At 29.8% G+C, this 9,596-nt stretch overlaps 1 protein-coding gene across 1 annotated transcript in view; it reads left to right on the forward strand.

The window, feature by feature from the left end:
* Positions 1–1,836: 1,836 nt before the first annotated feature.
* Positions 1,837–9,596, forward strand: part of HELRODRAFT_64397 (hypothetical protein) — a gene marked incomplete at both ends in the record, with an annotated part of 15,286 nt that continues 7,526 nt past the window's right edge. Inside the window, 8 exons of the mRNA XM_009017276.1 lie at positions 1,837–2,031; positions 2,148–2,291; positions 2,725–2,881; positions 3,172–3,199; positions 3,692–3,794; positions 6,357–6,464; positions 7,644–7,707; positions 8,144–8,245. Coding sequence (XP_009015524.1) covers positions 1,837–2,031; positions 2,148–2,291; positions 2,725–2,881; positions 3,172–3,199; positions 3,692–3,794; positions 6,357–6,464; positions 7,644–7,707; positions 8,144–8,245 — 901 coding nt within the window. The remainder of the gene's footprint in view (positions 2,032–2,147; positions 2,292–2,724; positions 2,882–3,171; positions 3,200–3,691; positions 3,795–6,356; positions 6,465–7,643; positions 7,708–8,143; positions 8,246–9,596) is intronic.

Here is a 9,596-nt window from a genome sequence, read left to right on the forward strand (position 1 = left end):
CGTTTATTGTTTTATTACAATATTTTATTAATACAAAGTAACATTTTTTCATATTTTACATTTTCATATTTCTAATTTTCTAATTACAACGTCATAATTTCATTTCTTGTACTTTTCATTAAATTTCTTGATTTTAATGTTTAAATTATAATTCAATTTTTGATATTTCGTAAAACCAGGCTCTGATGATGACTGTATGCCAAAACAACGTTGTAAGCCTAGGATGACACATAATGATAATAAATATGAATTAAAACAGCTTCGTGTTGCCGAAATCCTTATTAAAAAATTAATTAATGCAAAATAGGCAAAAATATTTAACAATATTTGCATCAAAGAAAACCTCGTTCCAAAATATATATATACATATATATATATAAATTATTCAGTGGCGTCTGATCTTAAGAAGGATAGTTTTATTGGTTTTAAAATAACAAATGAAATGTATGGATTAGCACTTACATCTCTTCTGGAGTCACTATCTTCTAGCCTGCATTTGTATTTCAATTAAACGCTTTGAAATTTTGTTATTTTTGTACTTTTTTTGTCAAGATGAAAAATCTTACATAAACATGCTAAATAAAAATAAAAGTTAAAAATGAATGAAAATTTGTATCAAAAAAAAATTTCTCCTATTGGAAATCATAGTAGTAGTTCATGCAATCCCTGCTGTGTTTTTCAATCATTCAAAATTGGCACTTCCTATCCACTCCAACACGTAATTTAGTTCATTCACAGTGGTGTGGTGGTGATATTTTTGATAAGAATTGCTGATGTTTTAAAGATGTAGCAAAGGGCAAGGAACTATTTCGCATGTAGGTGTTTTCTTGAAATGCCGTCTAAACTTGAATTTCTAAATATTATTCTTACAAGATCATTTACAGTACAAATAACCATTTCAAACTTATATTTACAAGGGTATGTTAAAAGTAACTTTTGAAAAAATTTAATTTTGCTTTAATTCTCTCTTTTTTTAAACTAATTTGCATACTTGAATATGTGAAATAAATGTGCATGCATATGTATTAGTGCATGCATCCGCTCCTATATAAATATTCATTAATTGTTAATGTTAAAATAGGAAAAAATACAAGGCGTGTTTCCAGCATACATATAGAAAGATGAGAGATAGAACTGATGATTACACACGCGTGTGTATGCACGGTAGAGGCAGGAATAAAACGCGATGCTGATGCAGAAAGCGAGGAATTTGTTTAAAAGCTGCTTACTCGCTTCATTCTGGACTGCAGTTAGTTTGCAGCCTTATAAGTTTTTCTACGCATAATATGCCTTGCTCGACAAGCAAACCGCTTACATTTTAAATATTATTATACACATTATATTGGACTACAAGAGTTTAACTTTATATTGCAGTAATTAAAACGGTGTACAGTTGAAGACGTACTACATCGGACGTGCATTATCATTACACAACATTTTGTTTTTTTCGTCTCATTAAACCAAATTCAATTGTTGGAGGGTTGTTTTTGCAAGGAAATCTATATAAATTTTGGTTCTGCAACTGACCATTGGTAATTTTATTTTTCATTTAATTGAAATAGTTGTTTCCATCTTTACAATTTGTATTTCAAAATCAAATAAAAAAGTAATCAACAAAACTTGAATCGGGAGATCTTACTTTCGAAAAGATTAAATTTAAAAAATTAAATGTTTATAAAGTTGTAATTCTTCATAACAATCTGACCGCATCAAGTAGATCATATCCTTTGACAGTTTTTATCAACGTTGTTTAGTTGGAAAATATTCAAATTTCAGTTCAGTTAGAACATACGTGAATTAAATAATTTGCATTTTACTCAACAGAAAACTTTCAGAATGTCTGGATTCCCTCCCGATGACCCAGACTTTCAGTTCCTGGCGTACGACAAGAAGAAGTTACTGGAAGAGCAAGGACAACCGTTCGATGGCAAGAAGAATTGCTGGATAGTTGACCCAAAGGAAGGCTATTTGAAAGCAGAAATTATAAGCACCAAGGGAGATGATGTCACCGTCCTAACCGAAAAGAAAGAAGTATGTCTATTTCAATAAAACGTTAATTGGCAGGTGGTTATCTTGAAACCACCGTTTACTGAATTCATAAATCAAGTAACGCATATTAACTCTGGTGGTTTTTGGATTCCAAATAGGAAAAAACAGTTAAAAAAGATTCCATCCAACAAATGAACCCCCCAAAGTTTGAGAAAATTGAGGACATGGCAAATTTAACTTACCTTAATGAAGCATCTGTTCTTTATAACTTGAGGGCCAGATACAGTGCCGGCCTCATCTACGTTAGTCATCAGCATTTGCTAGTAGTTTCAAATTTGTTAAAATAAATACAAAAATAACTAACAATTATCTTAAATTTTAGATGTGTTTAAATTAAAACATTTAGTTGAAAAATTTTTTGTTCTGAAACGCGCAAAATTGCCCAGATATGATTCTATAACTATAGTAAACTTTTGTGCCACAATGGTTGTAACATTTACACAGCACACACACCACATCACGTATATGACGGTCTTCGAATCTCGAGCAGTATTCGAACCAGGGCATGGCTTAATAACGCGAAGCATGGCATTTTTACCGACTGAGCTAACTAGTCGAAAATATCGTTAAGATTGTCAACCTAGATATTTCAAAATTTCTGATAGATTCTGTTGATCTGAATTTAATAAAAGTTGAAGTGAATATTAAAATATTTAAATAATAAAATAATTTCAGACATACTCAGGATTGTTTTGCGTTACTATCAACCCATACAGACGTCTGCCAATTTACACGCAGAACGTCATTAACAGGTACCAGGGCAAAAGGAGAAACGAAATGCCTCCCCACCTTTTCGCAATCGCTGATAATGCTTATCGTAACATGTTGCAAGGTCGCTCAGCATAGATTAATTTTCGTTTTATAAAAAAAATATTTTTTGCAGGGTCAAATATCAGTGTTATATTTTTATCACATCTGTCTTGCTGATGCATTATTACTTTGTAAGCCGTTTTTAAAAAATCATTTAAAGATTAGGAAAGTAACATTATCAACAATATAATCGCTAAAACGTCATACATTTTTAAACAAATTCAATTTTGTTTATTCATTAACTTTTTTAAATTACTTAAAATAATGCAATGAACATGTCCCGAACCAGCAAACTTAAATTTTAATTTTCAGATCGTGAGAATCAGTCCATGTTGATCACGTTAGTTTATACCTTCCTGTAAAAAAGTTTTATTATTTTAATCTAGTTTCACTAAAATGTTAAATTCGTTGATTGTTACTTGAGCACAATTTTGTGATGCTTTGTAAAAGTGTCCTGACAAAGGCATAGATTCTTAAAAATCTTTTCCAAAATCTCTTACGCTACAAAACCTCTGAGCACTCACTCGTATGACACTGCACAAAGTACATCATCCTAGTTTTTGTGTTTTGAGCAGTAGAGCATTCGAATCCTCTCTTCTCACAATGCCAATGCAAGATGCATCACATCTGCAGTCGAGCTCTTCCGCCAACCATGCAAACCCGTCATCTTTCATGCAATAGCACTATTTGAATGAGTTTTATTTTAATTGGTAAATCCTGGAAAATACATTGTCTCAATATAGTTTGCCTGAGGAGTTTTTGTTTGAATAAAGATTATATAAGAAATTTTTTTGAACTTATAAAATTGTTTAAATTTGTAATGATTGAGCAGCGGTGAATCAGGCGCAGGAAAGACAGAAAACACGAAAAAAGTCATTTCATACTTCGCTCAAGTGGCAGCTGCCTCCAAGAAGGATGAAGAAGAAGAACAAAAAGTATTTGCAACATTTTCTTATTTTTCAGTAATCAACCATTTGTTGTACTGAGTTACGTTTAAGTTGATCAAAAGTTTGTTGACTTTCTGGCAGTTATTTTTCTGCTTTAATGTTTTTATTTAATTTACTCTCGTCGAACGCACTACAACAAATTCATAAACATTATTGTCTGTTTGCGAGGTTTAATCATAACATCACGTAGCTGATTATTTGATTTACTATGTACAGATGTCATCCTAGCTATAAAATATCATTTAAAAAACATCAACTACAAAATATGTTACAAATCTTCCAAATAAATAAAACTTTTTATTTTTTTTCCACAACAAACACGATAACGTAAATGGGTAGAAATCTCTAACCTCTTCACTATTAACTTATTATAATAACTGTACGATGGCAGCGTACGTACGATGTATGATGTGTAAGAACGCATTCCTTGCCAATGTTTTTAGCACTTTCTCATTCTGACTTCTTGCTGTTGTTAAATAAAATGTGTTATCAGATTCTCTCATAAGTAATTCCAGATGGTTGCTTCACCTTTACTTTTCTTGTCTTTATAAGTTTATTCCTATTCCTCGTTCTCATGTTTTGCTTGCTTTTTATGGAATAAATTATTCTATCCAAATGAATGCTTTCTTATCAAAGAAAGCCTCTGAATTTATTTAATCTGTTCCTTTTTATTTTCAATATTTTACGTTGTGTGTATTTTATTCCGTCAATTGTAATGCTTTCAAATATTACCATCGTTTGTAAGCGCTAAATATAGATAGTACATAACACAACGGCAAGAATCCTAAACTTTCATAATAAACAAGTTTATTTTTGGCAGTTTTGTTATCTAAAAATTCAGACTTTTTGTATTTTATCACACGAATCGTAATATATAATTTTTCATTTGGGAATATCATTTCTGACTTAAAAAATTTTATTTTAATTGAATTTTCAAGTTCGTAATCAGTTGCAAGCTTTTAACATCAACATTAACACCACTAAGTTATTACGCATTTGTGCAACAAAAACTACAGCTAATGTTAGACTAGAAGTTTTTAAAAATTTCTAATTTAGCCTTCACAAAGTACGCTAGTCCAAAGAATTTGTAGACATTCATCATGTTCCCAAAAATAATTTTACAATTTTTCTTGATTTACGACAATGTTTTCTATCTAGTTCCTTCCAGATATTACTTTGGTTGCTACAAAACGCCGACACGTTTAAACAGTATACAATACATGCATGCAACATACAATGTATCTATCCATCTGCTGTTTCATATGCTTGTAATGTTATGTTATATATCGCTCTAGTTGTAAAAAATTCCCTCATTCTTCTTGTTGAAAATGTGTTTCGTGCTATGTTAAAGTTTTGTTACACAGCATTACATCTCATTTTACTTATGTTTTGGCTCATTTTAATATCAGGGACAATAGTTTGTACAAATACGAACAAACGATAAACATGAAAATGTCATTTAACAGTTTTGAAAACAAAAACAATTAATTTTTATTTTGGATTTAGGAGTCTAATGAGTTCATTAACTTTTTTGTTATTGTTCTCAATAAGATAATATTCAATAAGAACTGTCTGGCACGAAGTATGCTATTTATTATGCCACCGAGTTGGCAATTATGGAGTTGTGTTTTTAAGCAGCGTTACCTTTCGCTACGATCGATAGGAACATTGGATGTTTGTAGGGAGAAGAGCGAATGATTTTTAACTTGTCATGATATTGTTTCTTAAACGGCGATGAGGAGACAGCATTGATTGGATGTTTTGATTTCTCTCTGATGTACCCTTCCGAGTCTGGATCGTTCGGAGTCGTCGTATTTTTTTAGCATGATAAATTGTTGCTGTCTGTTTGGTTTTTATATGACAAACTTGTGGGCTTGTATGGTTTGTGTGCGATATAATTTACGTAATTGGGCGTTTAGAATATAAGAATTATATAAATTCGATATTTAAAGCATATAAGATATAAAGTGTATAAATATATAAAGCATATAAGATTTGCAATGCATAGAAAATACATAAATTATAGAGAATATATATGGAATATATTAGACAGAAAATAATATGGAAAAGAGAAACAATATATGAAGGACAAATTTTATAAGAATATTCTGGTAAATATAGAATACGTATTTCATTTCACATGTACCACAAGTATCATTTAGGACGTGACACAAAATCTGTAAAATATTATTACTGTAAATCTAACTCTCCAAAACACGTGTGCGAAGACACACATTATCATTGTGTGTGGGTTTATATATTATATATATATATATATTATAATTATATATATATATATATGTGTGTGTGTGTGTGTGTGTGTAAATGTTTTTGTTTCTCTGACAAACAGTATTTTAATCGCATCATACGACTTGTTTGCATGTATTCGCCTCCAATTTTTAGCGCGCAATATACTTATGCATCTACGTGCAAATATTCTGCTCGTCATCATCTCTGTAAATTTACCTAATAATTTTTTTTATTTAAAAATATAATAATTATGAAAGTGTGAAAAAGCATTGCAATGATAGATGTTTATTTTTTGTTCAGCAATCAGGTAACAAAGGAAGTCTTGAAGATCAAATTGTTCAAACCAATCCTGTACTTGAAGCCTATGGTAATGCAAAAACCATCAGGAACAATAACTCTTCGAGATTCGTATGTACTTTTAATTAAATCATTCTCTTAATTTCACATATACACATATAAATTCTTTTTTAATACACACAAAATCATTTTCCTCGGTTTGGCACGATAAGTTGTTGGCATCTTTAAAAAGTATTCAAATAACTATGTAAAAATTAAAAAAAATTGGCACACTACTCAAAGATTTGGTCAAACAGAAATTGCAAGCTGACGAGGTTATTCATTCCTGTTCACATCATCAACGAAGAAGGCAATGGAAAAGGAAACACACCGGCATTGATATTAAAGACTGAAGTGTAAAGAATCTCATGTTGGCTGATGAAATTGATCTACTTAATATCTGAATGTTGAAAGCAGAGGTGATTTGCAAACATTGATTGAGATAACATTAAAGAGTCGTAAAGTCTCCAAAAACATAAAAAGTACGATGGCTTTATGAGAAAATGAAGAGAGTAAAAAATTTCAAATGAAATTTAGAAAACTAAAGCAAGTCGACAGTTTGTTAATTTTAGCATTTATTTAGAAAAGTGGTAATGTATCTATCAAAACAAAGTTTTAATTGACAAAAACCTGCATGTTTTCTTTGCCGCTGTATGTATGCGAAAATTAAACACTGAAGAGAACCAAGACTGTTAGATGCAATAAAAATGGAGTTTGAAAATTTGGTGAAAATCAGCTGAAGACAGAAGGTGCAAAACGAAATCATTGAAGATGAACTTTAGAGACAAAAAGTACCTAGAAAAAGATCTAGGAAAAATTTGACTTTTTGGGTTATTATTTAAGATTATTTATTTCAGTACAAAGACCTGGCAAGAAATTGATGAATAACATTGCAGAATTGACTGGGTTGGAATGTTGAAACCAAAAAACTGGCCAATGATAGAGAACGATAGTGAAAATCTGCAAAAAAGTTGGACGTCATCGATTATCGAGATCGACTACTTTAGTTTATCAAAATATAAATTGATCGATGGATCGGTATACCAATTCATTTATTATAAAATTAAATAATAAGGACAGTAAACAAAATAAAATAAAAATAAAATTAGTAAAGTTATTTAGACTGTTGCGACGAAAAAATGAAAAAACCTCCGTGTGCAAAAATAAAATGATAGTTGGGATTTATTGTTTATTTTTGCTAAATCAAATTGTGACTACAGTGTTTATAATTTTGAATTTCTGTTCAAACAGGGCAAGTTCATCAGGATACATTTTGGAACAAATGGTAAAATTGCTGGTGCCGACATAGAAACATGTTCGTATATTTCATTATATATTCAGCTAATTTTTTAAACGTTGGATAAAAAATAGTCTTTTTTTACAAAAACCATTAGTGTAAATTTTAAAAAATAGCTGAAAGTAATTAAGATTTGTAAAAGACAAATGCTTGAATATGTCGTGACCTTATTTTTGTTTGAGTTTTTGTTCTTTTTGCAAGTGTAAAACATTTCACCGGATGCTTTTTTGCGTAAATCGTTCAAGAAAAAATTTAAAATTTAATTAGTCACTACGTCACTACGATTGACATAAAACATCTAATAGACTCTCCGTTTTTATGTAAAAATTTCTCTGTTACATAATGTGATTTCTTTATTTAAAAGCGTTGTACTTTATAATCATTTTATTTTAGGTTTTTTAAATATTAAATAACTCTCATAATTAACAAATTTAAATTACCACGCAAATACAAGATCTGCTGGAAAAGTCTCGTGTGACGTATCAGCAGCCTGGCCTGGAAAGGAACTACCACATCTTCTACTGGCTCCTCTCTGGAAAGATGACCCACATTGTAGGTTGGTAACAAGAGCCTGATTGTTTGCTATCAAACTTTATAATGATCTTTCAATACTTTTGTAAGCTTCTATTCTCGCAATTCGAAAAATTATGAAATATCGCGTTAAATCCAGTAAGCATTTGTTGTTTTTTAAACATTTCATTCTAACAGTTTGATGTTTGCATTCTTATCAAATTTAAAATTGTATTTGGGTCAATCTTAATAAGAAACAATTAAACAACTGAATTTTGCTTCGCGCTTTTGTAAAAAGTTTAAGTTCCTCATTTTAATCATGGTTAGACATTATTTCTTTTTTTTAAGATGGATATATATATATATATATATATATATACATAATATATATATATTTTTTTTTTCTGGTTCTTTTTCATTACGCAGCTCTTCATACGCAAAACTGCTTCTAAATATCATCCTTCTATTTAAACCTTCGTACCAGAAAGGCTATGCTATCCACAACACACAACACGAAATACATGCCTATTATGCTGCATGCGCAAGAACAGCATCATAAAAATTGTTTCTCATCTCATTCAATTTTTTCTATTATATAGTAATTAGTTCTTCAATTATTTTTTATAATAATTGCCTTTTCAATTGAAGTTTTAATTAAACAGACAACAATATCGTTTAATTTATATGAGGATCTAAATAATTAATTATTAATTAATTAATTAATTAAAGTGAGATAAGTTATATTCCCAATTTTTCCGGCTATTGTACGGAGATGTAGGATAAAAAAAATAATAAATATATCAATAAAAGACGGAACCATACTTGCAAACAGTAATAGCAATGCGACATGCATTTTGTCTATAGAGTTTTAACATTTTGAATTGAATTTACAAGAATAATTGAGAGAGTGTTGTGAAAATATTTTGATTAATCTGAGTGAGTGTTAGTGAGGAAAAAAATATTAGCACCATTGCTATTGCATCAATGAATGTGGCATTTTAGTATTTGTAACCTTTCATGAAGTTTTTGTGTCTGAGTTTGAAATGTTGTCACGATATATTGTCGATCAGTTTCAAAAATAAAATAAATTAAAATAAATAAAGGCTCTGTACTATTTAGCGTAAAAAAAGAATGACATGAATGCTGTGGATGTAAAAATAAGTACTAATTATGTTTAATTTACTAATGTAAGAAAAATGCACATAATTTTATCAAATGATTAACAATTTACAAATTTTTTTAATTTTATTGCTAGTACTTTTTTTATTTTTCATAAAACGTTTTGATGTTTATCGTTAATTTGTTACAATATTCTATAAATTCTACCGAATGTTTGGCGTTAATATGTTTGTAGTTCGTTTTTTCGATTTTTCTCACTAAAGTTTTTTGGTGAACGT

Source organism: Helobdella robusta (genome assembly GCF_000326865.2).
Source record: "Helobdella robusta unplaced genomic scaffold HELROscaffold_2, whole genome shotgun sequence".
Lineage (NCBI taxonomy): Eukaryota > Metazoa > Annelida > Clitellata > Rhynchobdellida > Glossiphoniidae > Helobdella > Helobdella robusta.